Below are 20,206 nucleotides of genomic sequence, written 5' to 3'. Positions count from 1 at the left end.
ATTTAAATAGACATTTGTTATTTATTTGCCAAATTGAATACTCATTGGAAACAAACATTAAAGTCTTATGTCTAAAGTTCACAAAGTTGCCGGTGTAAATTTGCCAGTACGAGACTTTAGATGACATTAAAACAATTAACAATTGTTACGACATTCATGCGACTCTACATAAAGGCTACCTACTTTGGAAAAATGGATAAAATGCAGCATATAGTTCCACATAATGGCTGATTTGATAATTCATATGTAATGAATTTAGCCAAATTAATTAAACGGAAATTATTATGGGGCTACTTTAGAAATTTAATCAGTTGTCCAATTAAAAGTAAAACTATATTTTGTTGTTTGTTCTTTCAGTACATTTATTTACATAAATTGATGTTGGAGTTTATTACCTAAAAATTTACCTATTTCCGAAAAACTACACTCTTATTTTATTTAATATGAATTAAGCTCTTTTTTCTCAACGAAGTAGGTCGTATCGGACGATATAAGGGCTAAACCCTGTACATATCGCTCATTTACTCAAAGAGTGGCATAAATCAAAAAATGCGTTCTCTGAGTTAGCAAATTCTATTTTTTTTACGATTTCTACTTTATCTTGTGTCAAATTTGCATGCTGATATCTCTGAAACTCGACGAGTTACAGCTCATTTACTACGAGTTACCAATAATTCAACACACAAGTTTTTCGAGGTTATGAAGCACTAAAACATTTCAAATCATGATTGATCTTGCACAGAAATTTAGCACTGATATCTAGTTAGCTGTCTGCAAAATATGGTCCATGTAGTGCTTTTAGTTTTTGTGTAATAATCTTTTTAAGTTGGGAAGTCAAATTTCAATCGCCAACTTAAAACGCGTTTTTCTCGAAACTTGATTTTTTGAAATGTGTCACTCTTTGAGTAAATGAGCGATATGTATGTATGTGTATAGATATAGAGGAAATTCAATAAAAATTTAAAATGCAAAGAATCATACCAGAAATCAGATCTAATTGCTTATGAAGATAATTAATTACGAGTTCAGACAAAACGTTAGCAACATAATTTTAAGATGGCATTTAAGTTGCAGTTTAAAATATTTCAATCAGATGAATATTTAATTTAAAACATTATGATGGTAACTGTGGTTCGAAATTTCAAGATTCACTAATTCTATCTGAATAATTATATGAATGAATGAATGTGCCATTATAAATCACAATTACAATGAATATAATTAATGCAGTTATTTGTTAAGTAGAGATGGATGCATTTATAACGTATTCCCTTCACCAATGATAAATTCTGTGGAAATGTCCAAAATCCCTTAAAACCAACAGAAAAAATTAAAATTACTAAGAAACAAAACTTACAAGTTGTACTATTGCTATTATTGTTACACATTTGATCAAATTGCAGTATTTCCTGCAGGACTCGAACATTTGGTGGTTTTCTTTTGATTTGGCCTAAAAATAAAATAAATACAAAGTGAAATAAATACCGAAAACAAAAACAACGACACATTTTATGATTAATTTTTGTGGTCCATTTTATATAAATGACTAGGATTAAAAATATAATACTACCGAACACATTAAACATAAACTTCTATTTTAGATTATCAACTACAGACACCACCTCCTCATCCACTTCCGGCGGCAGGGCAACATGTTCCTTTGACGTATTTGTCACTGTGTAGAGGGCAAAATGTTCAACTTCACTTATTTGTGTACTTGGCTGTAGGCATATATTATATTTAGCTTCTGACAATCGTTTTATGCCTTCTTGGTCCGCAATACCTACAAGTTCTAAGTTACCATCTGCCAATGGAATATTAGACAACTGTAAAACACTTAGGCTCCTCTGATCAAGCAGTCCGTTATTAGAGTCGCCATAGGCGTAACTAGCTCTGTTAGTGGCTCGCGGACCCTTTAGGGGAATATTAATTATATCATCACCTTCACTATGTGCCGGACTTTTGCCCGACACACTGCTGGAACTGCGACCCACAGGTTTGCCACATTTCTTGGTGGTACTGGTATTTTCATTTATACCCAATTGCAAAGATATAAGTGAACGTACTGATCCGCGGATTGCATCGTTCAGGGAAAAAGTGCATTGGCTGTTATTTGAAATTGCAGGTTCTGCTTTGCTTTTTCTACGGGTGAAAAATCGGGATATGAATCCCATTCTTTTGTTGGGTGATGGCGGGGAGTTTGTTGTCTCTTTGGTGGCTTCTCCTTCCGGGGATTTTATAGATATTTCAGACACACATCCGGATGCCGAAGATACATTCTCAGTACTAATGTTGGGAGTTATAGCATGTGCCTCCGTTATAGTTGATTCATCGCAAACCTGTCGAACTAAATCACAATTATATGTTATATCCAATTCTTTAGATGGCTTGCGTTTTGGTGGTAGCGGTGGTAGCATTTGTTCCGGTACTGGCGATGGGGTCCGCGGTGGCAAAGGTAGTGGAGGAGACGGTGGTGTCGCAATTGGCTGTGCTTCATCTACAGTTATTTCTGGTGTGGTTGCAATGTTTAATGGTCTTGGGAGGTTGTCTTTACATTTTATCTCGGACGTTGTCCCATTGAATGCATCTGGAATTTGTATAGGATTCTCAAATGCAATTTGTAAACTAGAATATGTTGCCGAATCATCGAATTGATCATCGGACTCATTAGTCATAGTGCAAAAATTCCTAACGGGTAATGGTATGTCGTCGATATGGTCAGTTTCTGCCGTACTGTCCCATTGTAAATCTTTCTGGCGACTGAATAGAAAGTCCAAGTCCGGTGTTTCGTCTAAATCAATGTCCTGCTCAATCAGTGTCGTATTCATATGATCGTCATTGTTCGATTTTGCTCCTAAGGAATTACTATCTCCTGTCTCGACTGTCAAACTGTCAGTTCGTTCGAATTCGTTTGATTTCATCCACTCTGTAATTTTATCTATCGCTCCTAACTGACGCATATTGCCCAATTCAGTGCTGCGTAAAATCTCTTCCATGGGTGTCGACGTTTGGGTGCCACCATCGGTGGAAGTTAAATTAAATCGAGGTACAGGAAAAGCTATGTCCATGCTAACACTTCGACGTCCTTCTATATATTTGCGATGGCCAGTTGATTTTCTGTATTGAACCTGCGTCGTTTCTTTCTCAACGTCGACATCAATGTTATCGAGAGGTCTCCTCAATTCGTCGGTTTCATTTAAAGTAGCAGAACTACGGCCCTGATTAGTGGAGCTGCTACTTGTCGTTGACTCGTCAGTATAATTGTCATTATCAAGGTCATTATCTTCTTCATCTTGGTTTAGAGATATCTCGGAATACTTTGTCGCTGTAGTTTCACTGTCCAATGAAAGAATTTGTTGAAAAATTTCCATATCTTGTCGGCGTTTCAACTTGCGTTGTAACTTTGGAAACGAATGCATACCAACATCTGCACGAAATTCAAATTCCACTGGATCACTGGCTTCGCAAATCGTTGGCTCATGGCCGGGTTCGTTGGAAAAACGAACAAGCTGTATGTAAACCTGTAAAAGCGCACACGAATTAATAGAAAATAAATAACCTTTGACGGTGTTTGTTACCTGGGCCCCCTTATCGAGATCTGTAGAGCAATAACGGGGAGTCTTGAAAGTTATTGCAGTTTGTTTGTGTATATCTGTTTGTTGAAAATCACCGTACGCCTCCCAAATAACTTTTCCATTCTTTTCTTCGTAGAACCGAATTTTGACTTCCTCTTTGGGTAGTTCTTTGCAGAGCAGAATAATTGTGTCTCCACCACTGGCTTTAGCCGAATAGCTACAAAGACGACATATAACGAGTTCTTTTTGGCTTTTTTTGTCATAAATGGGCTCGGTCACCACGGGCTTTAGTTTGTGGTACTTCTTCGGCCCAATCGGTATAAATGCTTGAAAGCAAAGTCGTACAACATTTAGATCAATGGTGGAAGGCTGGTCCATGTGTGCAAATTTAGCTGAAAAAAATAAAGAGAAAGATTAGAATAGTTGAAAGCATTCAATATCGAATATTTGTATACACATACTCTTAAAGGGGTCAACATTAATCCGCTCCCTCTCTTGGAGAGATTCCTTTACACCGTTTTTCTTAACGCACTGTATACCCAAATTACTGAAGACAGCACGCATCGGTGGTCCTTTAAGACGCATGGTGCACACGCCCCGTTCACATCCTTCCTTGCCAACCAATTTGTGCGGATGTGGTCGGTAGGGCTCATTGGCTGTAACACAGGACACTACGATTTTCACATTACCCGTGTAACCAACTATTTCTATGGTAGGAAATGTTTTATTCTCCGGTGTCGAATTAATTCCGGGTACTGATCCCGCCGAACGGCCTTCGCATACATAGCGAAAACGCAAAGCTTTGGGATGCGGTTGCTCAACGATCTTTATATAAGGATTGCCCTCGATAATGTTGGGCTGCGGCGATCTTTGCGATTGGCTAGTATATGTGGGTGAAGAAGATGCTGATGATGATGACATGGAACAAGGACTACCCACTGGTTGCATGTATGGTATATTTTGATTTGTTGCAATTTCGGCGTCGTTGTTTCCTAACATTTGTAGAAGATCTTCTGAAAATATATGGAAATGTAGGTGTAATTATTCATTTTGTTTGGATGAAGAGACTGAGGCTTTATTTTCATTGGTTTTCACGTTATGGGGTTTTCATGGGTTTTAGTTAATTCGAAAAGAACAGATTAATTTGAAAGTAATATTATCAAAGATTACAGATCACATATATTGGACCCATCCAATATATGTGAAAATATGTTTTTTTCCACACCACCGCTGACCTTACATCACAGTCGAGGGTAGTTAAAATCTTGCGTATGGGTTTTTACACAAACCGTGTGAATTAGTTTTCTATTGTTTACAGACAATTGTGTGAATGACTTTGCAAATGTAGGTACAAACTAAAATAAAGAGGTATAATTTGCACCCACTTTAATTTGTTTGCAATAGATTTTTGCAGTGCAATCAATGAAGTTATAACAGACCATATCAAATCAAGGAAATATGATTTGAACATAAATTTCTATAATATTGGAACAGTAACTAGCCCATGAATTCTGCATTTAATATCAAAGTTTCAAATTAGACTATGAACAAGTCTTAACTATACTTAACGGCAATGTACAAAGTAAGACTTTTCAACAACTCTATATAATTCTAGAAATCAATATTTGCTATCTTTTCTGAACCAACCAAGCCTAATATGAAGTTTTTAGGTAGTTTTCAGGTCTTTACTTACTTATAATAGCACTGTCTCCCTGTTCCGGTTGGTAACCAGTATCTGAAATTAACAAGAAAATAAGATAATCTGTCAATATTTGCTGTTATGGTGATTTAGAGATAACTTTTAAATGTGGTTTCCATAACATCTTCCGAACCGGAATTGGCCACCTTGAATATTATATGAAATTGTGAAAATGGTTCAACATTGTTTATCAATTTATGAAATTGTTACCATCTTAACAATAGATTCTTATACATTTATAACATAATGGGGAACGGTTTTAAATTCACCATGTTGCAAAATACATATGAAATATACACACATATGTTTATATTATACCCTCCACCATATGGAGGGTATAACTAAATTTCTCATTCCGTTTGTAACACATCGAAATATTATTGATCAGCATAAAATTCTATGTCGATTTAACCATGTCCGTCTGTCTGTCTGTTGAAATCAAGATACAGCTAGCAATTTTAAAGATAGAGAGTCAATATTTGGTACAGAAGTTTTTATTACTTGCAGGATGGTTGGTATTGAAAATGGGATATATCGGTCCACGTTTTGATATAGCCCCCATAGAACGGAACCTCCCGACTTTTGGTATTTTTAAGGTTTTAGCTTCATTATCCTCTTTAGGGGTATAAAACTTTCCCCATGAATTTTGTCGGTATCGGTCCACGCCTTCATATAGCCCCCATAGAATGTTACCTCCCGATTTTCGGTATTTTGAAGGTTTTAGCTTCATTATCACACCGAAATGGCTGAAATTTGGTACTTAGTCTACGTGGGTGGTATAAAACTTTCCCCCAGAACTTTGTCGGTATCGGTCTATGCCTTCATATATGAAATTTGGTATTTAGACTTCGATGGGGGTACTCAAACTTCCCATTTAAATTTGTCGGTATAGGTCCACGCCTTCATATAGCCCCCATGGAAAGGTACCTCCCTTTTTTCGTATTTTGAAGGTTGTGGCTTCAATATTCCACAAAAATGGCTGAAATTTGGTATTTAGTCTTCAATTTGATATAAAACTGTTCGCCAGAAATTTGTCTGTACAGGTGCGCGCTTTCATATCGACCCATTTCCGACTAAAATTCGTCGGTATAGGTCCACGTTTTGATATAGGCCCCTTACAACTCTACCTCCCGATTTTCATAATACTGAAGATTGTGACGTCAATATCCCACCGAAATGGCTGAAATTCGTTATTTAGTCTTCCAAGAGTTATAAAATATTCCAGAAGAGTATTATCAGTATAGGTCCAGGTCTTCCTATATCCCCATAGAAGCATACTTCGTGATTTTCGGTATTTTTTAAGTTTTATCCACTTTCTCTTATCGAAATATAGGAAATTTCGTATTTAGTCTTCTTTGAGTCTAAAAACTTTCCGTCAGAAATTTGTCGGTATAGATCGACGTTTTGAAATAGCCCCCATAGAACGGTGCGTTACATTGTTTTACCGAAATTGCTGAAATTTAGTATTAAGTCTTCTTCATACACGAAAGGAAACTAATTATTCCATTTTACTTCAATACAACTTGTGGTGGAGGATATAACAGGTTCGGCCCGGCTGAACTTAACGCCGTTCTTACTTGTGTTTTAGATGAAATTAGAAAGTAAGAAAACGAACCAAAATTTTAGAATTGTTGGCCTTTATCTTGTGCATGTTTATCTAATTAATATTTGAAGTTTTTAAAATTTTCCGCATTCCTGGTGTTATTACATCGATATATGAATATGACAAACATAAAATAGCATAAAAATAGCTGGTTAGCGAAAAGTTCATGGTAACACAAACAAATAAAAAAGCGGTAAGTTCGGCCGGGCCGTACTTTTTATACCCTCAACCGTGAAATACTCTGATCGGTCGGTCGGTACCGTTAATGGGGCTACAATAAAACGTGGGCCGATGTCCATAATTATGTAAAATTTCTGCTAGTTTGGTCAAAAAATGTAGATAAAATCCTCAAACTACCTTAAATCGGGTGGTATAACGTGGGATATAACGTGGACCTATTTAACCATCTTCGAACTTGACCTGCCTATGGAAAAAGGCACTCGGGTGCAAAATTTTAGCATTCTATCTAAATCATTGCGGACGCTAGAGTGATTACAACAGACGGACTGACGGACGGACAGACAGACATGGCTAGATCGTCTTAGAATTTTATCCTGATTCAGAATATACATACTTTTTAGGGTCGCAAATGATTAATTCGATGTGTTACAAACAGAAAAACAAACTTAATATACATATGTATAAAAATGTGATAAAAACAGAATTTTTGTCCATTCCGTTCGTATTAGAAATTATTTAATTGTACATTTTTAAGTATCATTATTCAAAAGGTATATTTAATGGTACCTACGACGATTCGAATACAAATTCGTTCGAACTACTACCAAACTTCTGTTAAAATATTTGAAATATTTTTGTTATCAAACAAAAATTTTCTACAACAACAGGAGTTTGGTACACGCAGAGACAAAATATTTTTTAACTGGTGGTGGGCAAAATTTTATTTTTGCAGGCACCAAATAATTTTTGTGGCGCACATATTATTTTTAAATCTATAATGTATATTGCCAATTTTGATTTTGTTCACTATATAAAACAAAAACAAATCACAAAATCTCGATATATGGCAATATTTTCATAATTATCTGATGGTCAATCCAACCACAATCTGCCTAACTTTCTCAGTTTGACATATCGACGCCTCCAAACAATAGTATGCTAAGTCGACTTAGCATGTTTTCAAGTTCTTTACATTTTTATATTTAACGTCCTTTAACTTAAATTCTGTCAAATTTTGGTAATAATCGGACAATCCGAACAGAAGTTATAAACAAATATTTACTTAGCATAGTACTGAAGGTCAAAGAAATTTCCAAACTTTTGGAGCTTGTCCTGCAAAACTTACTGTTCAGAATTAGCAGACTATTATTTGGAGGTGTCGAACGTCCTTTAACTTAAATTCTGTCAAATTTTGGTTATGATCGGTCAATCCGAACAGAAGTTATAAACAAATATTGACTTAGCATAGTACTGAAGTTCAAAAAAAAATTCCACACTTTGAGAGCTTCTCCTGCAAAACTCACTTTTTAGACTTAGCATACTATTATTTGGAGGTGTCGATATGAAGTGTCAAAAACTAGGAAACTTGCCGATGCACGCACATCTGCTGTTCACCGCCAAAAGCAAATGTTCTCTCATTAATTGTTCTGCCGCTGAGCAAAATGTTTGTACATTTTGTTTAATTTTCATTTAAATGAAGGTATATAAGTAGTAAAACAGCATTCAAAACAAAGGATGAAATAGTTCGAGTATTTGTTGACGGTATTAATGGCTACAAATTATTTGTGAATGAAGATATGAAAATGTGTACAAAGAAGAATCAAAAAGATATCAGTGCCTGAGTTGTGTTTAATTTTTTAAGTAACAAACACTTCTGAAATAAAAAGAATCTCCGAATGTTTCGTGCAAATCTTGTGCATTATTTAATAATTAATAGAAATCGTATGCAAGTGATCGAAATAATAAGCAAAAGAATGTATTTATAACATAAACATCTGTTGTTGTTTCAAACAAACGGAGAGACAACAGAGAGAACTGCATAGTTTTTGTTATTGTAATAAAGTATAAGTGAATTCTATATTATACTTATTTATTCTATTATATCCAAATTGTTCTTAATAAAACTTATAAAACTTTTATTTCAAATATTTTGAAAAATCGTTTAATGGCAATTAATCACAAAGGTACAGTATAATTCCAATAAAACTACTACTTATTACAGGCAACCACAACATGTTTTCTGCAGCTACCACGACATTTTAAAATATTTCAAAAATTGTGATATAGGTTACCATATATCTATAATATATATTATTCTTTCAAAATATGGTGGCATGAAATATATTTTTTCTCTGCGTGTAGTATTTCGAGCGAATTTGAATTCGTATCGTCTTAGTCAAACTGATCATTAAAAAATATTAAAATTTCAGAACTCCATTTATAACCGCTCTTAATAACAACGGTATCAAAACTAGTACTTTCTGTATACTATACACTTTGAGTTTAAAGAGCTATATTACCTTAAGCTTATATTAACCTTTAAACTTGATATTCTGGTCGCTGACCTCGGACCTCCTTACCTCAACAGAATTTCAGCTTTCATTCAATACCAAATTGCGCAAAGCACGTACCCTTATAGTTCCTACTTCCAAAGGTATATCCTTATCTCAACCCTACATGCCAACAGTGATTCTAATACATATTTCAGAATTTCAGCAATTTTACTCTTATAGTAGATATTTTCAAGTGTCCCCCATTTCTACAATTTCAACATTTTTTCCAATATCTTTTTAAATCTCCTTTAAAATGTAATCGTGACGGAGGTGACACTATACTATATTCTGACATTCTGAATCAACGAAAATATCTGCAAAAATTATATAAAAATTTAAGGTGCAGTTTGTAGCAGCTGATGTCAATTCAAATTGGTGGAAAACGCTTTAATGATACAGTAAATAGCTCATCTCGGCCAATATTACAACTATTTTCATAATTTATTTTAATAATTGTCTACGAAAAAATCATTTACGGCTATATTTGACATCAATTATTAAAAAATCCACACTTCATTAGCGATACAGAAAATTAAAAAAAAAAAACGTTCCAGTTCCTTTCATTACGGGCGCCACCGTGGTGCAATGTTATGCACACTCGCTTTGCACGCAGAAGGTCGTGGGTTCCATACCCCGGCCAGTCAACATAAAATTTTCAACTTTGGCAAAATACTCCTCAGTAATGTTGGCGACATTTCCTGAGTATTTCAGCTGTAAAACTTCTCTTCAAAGGGTGTCTTAAGACACGCCGTTCTGGCTCGGCGATAAACAGTAGGTCCTGTGCCATTGAGCTAATATGAATCGGGGTGCACTCATTGATATGAGAGAAGTCTCCCTTGTCCCGTATGGGATGTTTGTGTAACAATTATTATAATTACATGTTGGCAGACGCCATTTGACATTTCCATTGGAAAGTTCGACATTTTTTGGGATAAAGTTACTCAGTACAGTTTGAAGTATGTACTACCATGTGTGGCGTTGCGTTGCAGTGACTTGAAAAAATAAATTTGCCAAAAATGGAATTTACTTATGGACATTTTTGTCTGATCATTTCTCTCAACTTTCGACGTGGATTATTACGGCAAGAGTGGATCGATGATATTAACGCAGAAGGTATGGGGATGAAACGCCATCCTATAGCACTGTAAAAATTGATTTTACGAATTCAAGCATGGTCGACGCTCGCTCAAAAACGAAGGTCGTCCAAAAACAGCAGTTGTGCCAGAAAACATTGATGCCGTACGTGAACTGATAATGCAAGATCGCCATGTGAAATACCGTGATATAGAGGTATCCTTGAACATTTCTCGCCAGCATCATACATTCGATATTGCATGAACACTAGGGTTATTTCAAATGACTTGATGTGAGAGCTTTTTATCGAACCACCTTATAATTAAGATTTTATCTAATATCGGGTAAAAACTCATCAAAATGTGATACAGGGATATGAGGTTGTAAAAACTGACCATGTGGCGACTATACGGTTTGAGGAACGGTTAATTCTGATTGGTATACCACAATTTCTTTGCCTGAAGTCTCCTGAGAAATTTGAAAAATAAAACGGATAAAAGAAAACGAATCATTATGCACCATGACAATGCATGCTCTTACACATGTATTCAACCCAGCATCTTTTTGACGAACAAAACGTGGAATTGATGGACATCCGCCGCACAGCCCTGACTTGCCACCCGATGACTTTATGTGATTACCGCACATCAAGAAAAAGGCGTGGTCAACGATTTTCTTTGCCAGAAGATGCTGTTGAAGCGTTCAAAACTCATGTTTTGGAGGTGTCTCAATCCGAGTGGAAAAAGTGCTTCAACAATTGGTTTGAGTTCATGTAAAAGTGAATAAATCATGCTGAAGAATGCTTCAGAAAACAATTAAACTATTTTTGATAATAAATATTCACGTTTACATTACTAGACCAGAATGTTATATAGTATCCCTCGTATGAAAAATGTTCATATATGATTTGTAACATAATTATTAAAACTACAAAATACATCATGAACTGTAAAATATCTCTAATTGTTTAAAAGTTGTGAACATTTGCATTATTCTCTTACCTATACATTTCAGTAAAAGTTTTGTTTTTCATTTTTATTTACTTATTTTTTATTAATTACTTAATAAAATGCACATGTATTTTGTCGCTTAATGTTCCATCTTTACATTTTAGATTACATTCTATCTGTCACAGGCAATTGTTGTAGTTCCAAACGTTGATTTTACATATTCGACAATTCAACACCTGTCATATTCATTCATATCTATGTTCGTGTTATCTAATTGAATTTCATTCAAAACCCCATGTTTATGCCATTTATTCATAAAGAAACCGATGTACATATGTAAAAATGTACATCTGTATATATCTACAATGGAATGATATAGTATAACCTCATCCTATTCGTATTCTGTGTATTAAATCCTCTATGGTACTTTAATGTTCAAGTATTGTTTACTTCCTCTGGTATCCTCCGTGCCTTTCCTCCTACAGCTTTCTTTAGGCAAGTGCCACCTTATGACATTTATTTTCATGTAAAATGTCTAAAACATTGATTGACTAAATCAAACGCTGCTTATCATTCTTCCAATCGTTCAAAAAGTTTTTGACATCTGTCCGTAAAATATGCTGTGATTTAAAGAATATATTTTATAAGTATTTGAGTTTGTATGCGCGCGTGTGTGTTAAAGTTTAAATTTGAAATTAACATCTTATGTTGTGTTGGATGAGTATAAGCATATATGTATGTATGTATATGTGTACTAGGACTAAGAACAGGAATAAATTTGTCATTAGGCTTTATGTATTACAAGACTTCCGAATGATGGCGAGCTGTGAGGATAAACACCCAGGCAACCAACCCCTATTCTAAAATTAAATATTTTAAAAATATACGAACATATGTATGTATGTTTTTGCTATAACAAATTTCTAATTAGACTTTTGTTAGTGTGTAGCGGCTCTGAAATAAATCCGTGTTTTTTTGTTTTAGAATATGAAATTTTGTGTTTCACCCTACCCGAGTGATGTACAACAAGTAACTGGAATTAAAATCTTGTGTATACATTAAATAAATCCTCGTCAGAAATCCAGATTTTAACTGACGTATACACTATATGTGTGTTCCCGTACTTTTTTTATGGTAAAAGTAGTAAAAGAGCGAACTGTGAAAAATGAGATACACACACAACTTTATTCAAAACGTACGGGAGCGGTAAATTGAAAAAAAAAAAACGTCGAAAATAATTGAACAAATGTCAAAGGTATACCAGCCAATTAAAAACCGGCAACCACGTTACTATTTTTTATACGCTCAAATTCGTCGAAAGTTTTTAAAGAGAGCGTCATTAAGCATAATTTTTACAATTTTTTGTGTACGGTTTTACACATTTTACGTTTTGTGGTAAAATGTGTAAAAGTGGTAAAAATTGCAAAACGTTCTAGTTCTGGATCAAGGCTTATATTTGAAATCCATTGTTACAGCCAGTTTCTGTATGTCGAAAGAAGAATGTGTGCGAATGAAACACGCCCGAACTTTAGTTTTCAAAATAATTTTACCTTTGCTTTTGTTTCAAAACAAAAAACAAATTTGAAAAACACACAAGCGTTTGGACCTGTTTCTATCGCACACATTCTTCTTTCGACATACAGAGACAGGCTGTTAATGTAAAGGTCACAACAGTGAAATTTTCGGAATAGGTCCACGCCTTCTTTAGACCCTATAGAACGGTACCTCCCGATATTCGGTATTTTGAAGGTTGTGGCCTCAATATCCCACCGAATTGGCTGAAATTTGGCTTTTGCCTCAAAACAAAAAAAAAAAAGAAAACAAATTTGAAAAAAAGTTTTGGCGTGTTTCATTCGCACACATTTTCGTTTCGACATACAGAAACAGGCCGTATGTCTTCGTTTGGGGTACAAAACTTTCCACCTGAAATTTGTCGGTATAGGTTCACTCCTTCGTAATGACCCCATAGAACGGTACCACTCTAATTTCGGCATTTTGAAGGTTTTAGCCTCAATATCCCACTGAAATGGCTGAAATTTTGTATTTAGCCTTCTTGGGTTATAAAACTTTCCACCTGAAAATTTTCGGTAGATGTCCACGTCTTCATATAGCCGCATAGAACGGTACCCTCCAATTTCCGGTGTTTTGAATGTTTTAACCTCATTTTTGAAGATTTTAGTCACATTTTTTTACCGAATTGGTCGTTACTTGGATTTTTATGTTCCCAGGAGATATAAAACTGTCCATATAAATATCCAGGTTTAAGTCTAGCCGATATTGCCCAGTTTTATGTATTCCGAGGGTTTTTTGTCAAATTTTCGAACCGAGATTGCTATAATTTAATATTGCGTGTTGCCAGGAGTTTAAAAACTCAATTCGAAAAATTGTCAATATTGATCCATTTATTGGAAAGAACTACGATGAGGCCCCATATGAGCTCTTTTGAAGGGAGTATTATCAGTTGGGATATACTACTCTTGCAATAAGAGGAAGAGATTAGTACTCTCATAAAAAGAGGAAACTTATTGTTCTTATTCACTTCAATGTAGTTCGTGGTGGAGGGCAGGTATCGGCACTAACACAAACGCATTGTTTGCGGTCTCACGCATACGACTCTCTCTCGCTCTCTCCACAAACAGCGTGTGCGTTTATGCATTGCTAAAATTAAAAATCATTGAAACAAGCGACAGCAGAACCTTCTTCTTTGACTTCTGAACGAAGACTGAATGGTGGTTGTTCTGCTGTTATTTGCATCAAGGGCACGTGTGCCCCTTTTTGCCGGATGCTGGTAGAGGGTATGAAAAGTGAAAGTATGAAAAGTTCGGCTAGGCCAAACTTAACGCCGTTCTTACTAGTTTTTTCTTTTTTTAGGAAAATATGTTTTTTTTTTGTAAATTCGCAATGACAATGTGGAAAAAACAAATAAAAGCTGTGACAAAAATATGTATTGTGGCGCTAACAAGGGAGACAACATATTTTCTCTGCGTGTATATTGTCCACCTCTACTAAAAATATAAAAATACGTATAATCGGCGTTACCGTTATATAAGGACTATATCAAAACGTTGAAATATGTCGTAAAATTGGAGGAGAAGTGACCACTGGAAACCCCAAAGGCCAAATTACAGCCAATTGGGGCCGAAATGTAGCTAAACCCCTAAAAATACATCGAGTGGGACTGTTATATGGGCGCAATACTAAAACGTGGGCGGATGTAGCCCCATCTTCGAACTTGATCTGCCGGCACACAAAAGATGCTTAAGTGCAAAAACAGATGGACGAACAGAAAAACGATTGCTTAATACATTACAAACGATTATTTCAATGCGTAACAATCGGAAAAATAAACTTAATATACCCCACATACTATGGCGGAGGATATAAAAAGTATTGTTGGGTATACGCAGTACATATTTTACAAACATTTAGATATACGCCCGGATTGTCTAAAATATTAAAGAAGCGTATTTTCTATGATATTTAAAATGTTTATGTGATAAGTACATACATATAAATGTATTTATGTAGAGTATTTACAAACTCATGTATTTTAATCAGGAATTCATGCCAAGCGGCAAAAAACTGAATTTAATTTAAACGAAGATTTACGGCTTACTTCCACGAATAAATGTACTTTTGTTCTTTTTCTTTCTACTTTTTTAGATTCATTTTAATTTTCGAAGAAAATATGCACAATATATTCGACAACATTCATCTCGATTTATTAAAATAGCAGAACGCAAAGCAATGGTTTGAGTTTTTTTCTCTTTATAAAATTTTTGGCAACTAATAGGGTTTAGGCTTTTGTGTTCACAGCATTTAAAAACTTAATGAAATGCAGGTTTCTTCATTTCCAAAGAATTAAATTTAAATTTGGACTATAGAGGATTTTATGATTTGTACGTGTGATTAAGAACATTAAATTAACAATTGATTGGTACTAGCGTTATATATCCCACACATTTGGAATTTATTAAACTATAATTGCGCGGATTTCTTTATATCAGACCTTTTTTCATGAAAGATAGAATAGGGTGTCACTACTTATGTAAAAGACTCCTCGAGCGCTGAATTTCTTTTAAGATATGCCAGGGGCTTAGGAATAAATATATCGCTCATTTACTCAAAGAGTTTTGTAACAAAAAAAAGGTAACGATAAACAGGGGATGAAAGATACCAAGGAACGGTCCTAAACGGATTTAACATGGCAAAGCCCAGGATTTATCTTGGCCCTTTTTTAAGTCAAGTGCACACTGATAGTGTCAAATGGAGAGCTGCCTTTAAAACTCGTTAAAGGTAGTGACCTAACATGTGCCGCGCGTTCATCCATAAGAAAGATAAAGACTTGGGTTTGGGTTTCGGTTTAGTAAGCCACCCCTAGAAAAAAAGCATCCTGCTATAAAAAAACAAGTGAGAAAATGCTATAGTCGGTACGGGGCCGACTATGTGATACCCTACACCACTACCTCTGTGAATAATCTTTTCACTTGAAAACATTTCTTTTATGGAGATACGAAAGTTTTCACCTATCTGGCTTTTATACCAAATGACTTAAGGCGAACTGCACCAAAATAATAATATTTAATTTTATATTTGACTACTGTCGACATCACCAACATCAATTGGCTTCTATCTCTGTGAGCAAATTTCGTGATGATCCGATCAAAATTCCGACCTGTAGTGTGATTGCAGAAAAAGTGGAAAAAGGGATGCATTAACGACTATTGCGATATCTCTATTATTTGACTACCTACGCCAACCTACTTTGCATAATTTCAAAGATGGGATTTTCTACTTTCAGGCTTTGCTTTTAGAAGGTCCCCAACCAAAGGTGTGATATCCGTCATTATTATTAAAATCGCAAAAATGAGAAGTTGGGTTTTATTAGCGACTATAGCGATATCTTCGTTGTTAGACCACCTACGATAACCTACGTTACATTGTTGTAAAGGTGATATTTTATACTTTCATTGCCAGGTTTTGCTTTTTGTAGACCCCTTATAGACTCTGAGATATTTGCTTTGGAATAAAATGTTGACTTTTTCTCAAAATAAGTTTTTGCTCATTCCGACACCAAAATATTATCCGACCATCATCAAAATCAATAGGCTTCTTCCTCTGTGAGACCCACATTAACCCTCGAAATTTCGTGACGATCCGATCAAAATTGCGCCCAGTAGCGTGATTTCCAAAAAAAATGGAAAAATGGGATGTATTATCGAATATTGCGATATCTCCGTTATTTGGTTACCTACGCCGACCTAGTTTGCATCATTGTAAAGATAGGATCTCCTACTTTCATAGTAAGGCTTTACTTTTGGAAAGTCCCCAGCCAAAGCTGTGATATTCGTCATTATAACTAAAATCGAAAAAATGAAAATTTGGGTTTTATTTGCGACTATTGTGATATCTTCGTTGTTTGATCACCCACGAGAACCTACTTTACATCGTTAGAAAGGTGATATTTTTTACTTTCATTGTCAGGTTTTGCTTTTGGTAAACCCCATAAAGAAGCTGAGATATTCGCTTTGGAAAAAACAATGTCTTTTTATCCACATAAATTTTTTGCCCATTCTGACCCCTAAATATTATCCGACCATCACCAAAATCAATAGACTTCTTCCTCTTTGAGATCCCCATTAACTCTCAACATTTCGTGACGATCCGATCAAAATTGCGGCCTGTAGCGTGATTTCCAAAAAAATGGAAAAATGGGATGAATTACCGACTATTGTGATATCTCCGCTATTTGGTCACCTACGCCGACCTAGTGTGCATCATTGTAAAGGTGGAATCTTCTACTTTCATACTCAAGCTTTGCTTTTGGAAAGTCCCCAGATAAAGCTGTGATATTCGTCATTATAACTAAAATCGCAAACATGAAAATTTGGGTTTTATTTGCGACTATTGTGATATCTTCGTTGTTTGATCACCCACGAGAACCTACTTTACATCGTTAGAAAAGTGATATTTTATACTTTCATTGTCAGGTTTTGCTTTTGGTATACCCCATATAGAAGCTGAGATATTCGCTTTGGAAAAAAACGTTGTCTTTTTATCCACATAAATTTTTTGCCCATTCCGACCCCTAAATATTATCCGACCATCACCAAAATCAATAGGCTTCTTCCACTCCGGGATCCCCATCAATAACCAAAATTTCGTGACTATCCGATCAAAATTGCGACCTGTAGCGTGATTACAAGGTTTAGATGGACAGACGGACGGACGGACGGACTGACGGACGGACACACATAGCCAGATCGACTCAGCTCATCGAGACATTCATTTTGATATATATAAGTATGGGTCTACGACCATTATTTCGATGCGTTACAAACTTTTTGGCCAAAACCAACTTATAATACCCTCCCCACAAAGTGGTGTAGGGTATAACAAAGGAAAAGAAACACAAACCCTTCTAATGTTTAAGACCCTCATAATCGTTTTAAGGACAGTTTTCTGCGAATCTACACACTGTATTATAGGTGATTTGTAGTTGGTCGGAGCCTAAAACACGTGGTCTCCAGTTTTAGCCCAGTGAATGAAAGGCTTGCTACAATACGGATAAAAGCAAAATTCTTCAACATTAGCTTTATCTGCGCCCATGCTCCAACCGAAGACAAGGACGAACAGACCAAATATATATTCTACGAGCGCTTAAAAGAAACATATGCCGGTTGTCCTGCCCATGATATTAAAATTATTCCAGGCGATCTTAATGCCAAAATTGAAAAGGAGAATATCTCCACCGTGAAACAATCGACAATTGAATGAGGCTGATAGACTTCGCAAAAACATGGTAGTTAGCAGTACCAGATTTAAGCATCTTGATATTCGTAAGGATGCCAGGTTGTCTCCAGTTCAAAGAACAAGAAATCAAATTGATCACGTTGTGATAGAATAAAGACATTCATCGAGCGTGTTGTATATGCGATCGTTCCAAGGAGCAACGCGTAGCGCACGAGAGGTATCGGGAGAAAGAAGACGTTTCTCCTGTCTTTTCCGCAGGAAAAAGAGAGAAATGGAAAAGCATGGAAAGTCCGAAAATTCTACCAAAGGATGAAACATCGAACCGATGGCTTTGGTACAGACACATCCTCCTGTAGAGACCATCAAGGTAATTTGGAAACTGATACAGATAGTGTGCTCGGGATATAGAAAGAGCGTTTTTCTAAACTGTTGGTATCCAATACTAACGAAGGCGATGAAGATACCACAGATCCAATCCCAGAAGATGGCATTGAATGTATACCTCCCGGCCAAGATGAGGTAAAGACAGCAATAAATCGGCTGAAGAATAATAAGGCAACAGAAGCCGATGGCCTACACGGTGCGCCTGAACCAACTTTAAATGGAAGGTGCTTACACCTGGGAAGTTTTTACGGATTCGGAAACTACAATGTTCATAGACGAGAAAAATAAAAAAAAAAAATAGCCCGATCCCTTTTTTAAATAAATCGCGATCTAATTTCACATTTTTAGGGGTTTTAGGGTCTCACGATTTTGCTTGGAAACGGCAAGTCCTATTAAAATGGAAAAACAATTTTGTAGCTGTGAAAATTCTCTACAACATTTTCTTTAGTTCCATTTCGATAGAACTTGCCGTTTCCAAGCGATTTATATAAAAATCCCTCCAGCGATTTTTTCTTGTTTTTTGAATTTTTCTCATCTATAAACATTGCTGTTTCAAAATCCGCAAAAACTTCCCAGGTGTAAGCGGGTTAAATTAAAAAATTGTCACAGATATAAAAAGATTTGTTAAATATCAAAGTAATTTTTTTTTAATTCAATTTATTAATGCATTCTATCATATAAGTGATATTTACATTATTCTGATCTGTATATCGTAATTACATTCATTCCATAGGGGTCACCCAGTGGTTAACCCATATAATTTGTTTATATTGTGTATATATAATACAAAAATATTTATTTTATAGAAAAATACAGGACAGTTCCTTTTTTTTAATTATTATTTTTGACTTTAGATTTATATAATGTCTTGAGGAGCTCTTCTTCGTAGTCTGACAAAAGTTTCTGCATTGTTCATCAAATTTGCTGCGAGGGGATTTGGATGTGCTTCAATCCTTAATTTGTAGTTTTGTAGTTGGGATGAAATTTCTTCTTTAACTGTGTTTATCTTCAAATCCTTGTGAAGTTGGCTGTTTGTTATGTATTGCGGCGCCCCAGTAATTTTACGTAGCATTTTTGATTGGAATTGTTGGAGAATTTTTATTGTGGAATTGGAGGCTGTACCCCATAACTGTATGCTATATGTCCAAATCGGCTTTATGATACACTTGTAAATAAGTAATTTGTTTTCAAAGTAAATATCGATAAAAGTATGTTCATATTTACAATTATTTTGTTGATTTTTTTGTTTTGCTAGGGTGTTTGTTTTATCTAACACACTTTTTGTAAGTTGTAAACATCTATGGGCCTCGCTTAGATCTTCTCCAAAATTTAGAGTATGTTAAAGATTTGATCGTTGCTGAGTTTGTCAGATATAAAGCAGCGTTGCCCTAATAGGTCTGTTTGATAACCCAAAAATTTGTACAAACTTTTACAAAATGCTGTTTGATAACTTGTTCAGTAAAAGAGAACTGACTTAATGCAGCTTTATCCTAATTCTGGATAGGCGAAAACGTGTGCTATATAGGTCCCGGTGATACCATGTTTTTGTAGGTTCAAACATATGAAGCATAGAAAATTAAGATCTAGATCATTCCTTTGTATCTACCATAACCTTCATCTGCAGATTTTAAATTATTTTTTATAGTATGCTAAAC

General features: G+C 35.3%; 2 protein-coding genes across 5 annotated transcripts in view; both read right to left on the bottom strand.

Moving 5' to 3' along the window:
• The window catches only part of LOC141394486 (uncharacterized), a 54,528-nt gene that overhangs the window by 7,774 nt on the left and 26,548 nt on the right, over nucleotides 1-20,206 (bottom strand). For all 4 annotated transcript variants that reach the window (XM_073968937.1, XM_073968938.1, XM_073968939.1 and 1 more), the window contains exons 3-7: nucleotides 5,269-5,310; nucleotides 4,037-4,588; nucleotides 3,579-3,967; nucleotides 3,422-3,521; nucleotides 1,358-1,450 (exon numbers count right to left, since the gene is read on the bottom strand). In XM_073968937.1, coding sequence (XP_073825038.1) covers nucleotides 1,358-1,450; nucleotides 3,422-3,521; nucleotides 3,579-3,967; nucleotides 4,037-4,588; nucleotides 5,269-5,310 — 1,176 coding nt within the window. The remainder of the gene's footprint in view (nucleotides 1-1,357; nucleotides 1,451-3,421; nucleotides 3,522-3,578; nucleotides 3,968-4,036; nucleotides 4,589-5,268; nucleotides 5,311-20,206) is intronic.
• Nucleotides 1,458-3,411, bottom strand: LOC141394487 (embryonic polarity protein dorsal-like). The gene has a single exon (XM_073968942.1). It carries the CDS (start codon nucleotides 3,369-3,371, stop codon nucleotides 1,593-1,595), a length of 1,779 nt encoding a protein of 592 aa, XP_073825043.1. The 5' UTR covers nucleotides 3,372-3,411; the 3' UTR covers nucleotides 1,458-1,592.

This window comes from Musca autumnalis, unplaced genomic scaffold (genome assembly GCF_047663935.1).
Source record: "Musca autumnalis isolate F117 unplaced genomic scaffold, ASM4766393v1 scaffold_2, whole genome shotgun sequence".
NCBI classification, from domain to species: Eukaryota; Metazoa; Arthropoda; class Insecta; order Diptera; family Muscidae; genus Musca; species Musca autumnalis.
This window is presented reverse-complemented; position numbering and strand designations above follow the sequence as displayed.

Coding starts and splice junctions, on each gene's coding strand:
- LOC141394487 (XM_073968942.1), bottom strand. CDS start 3,371: ATGGAAATTTTTCAACAAATTCTTTCATTGGACAGTGAAACTACAGCG.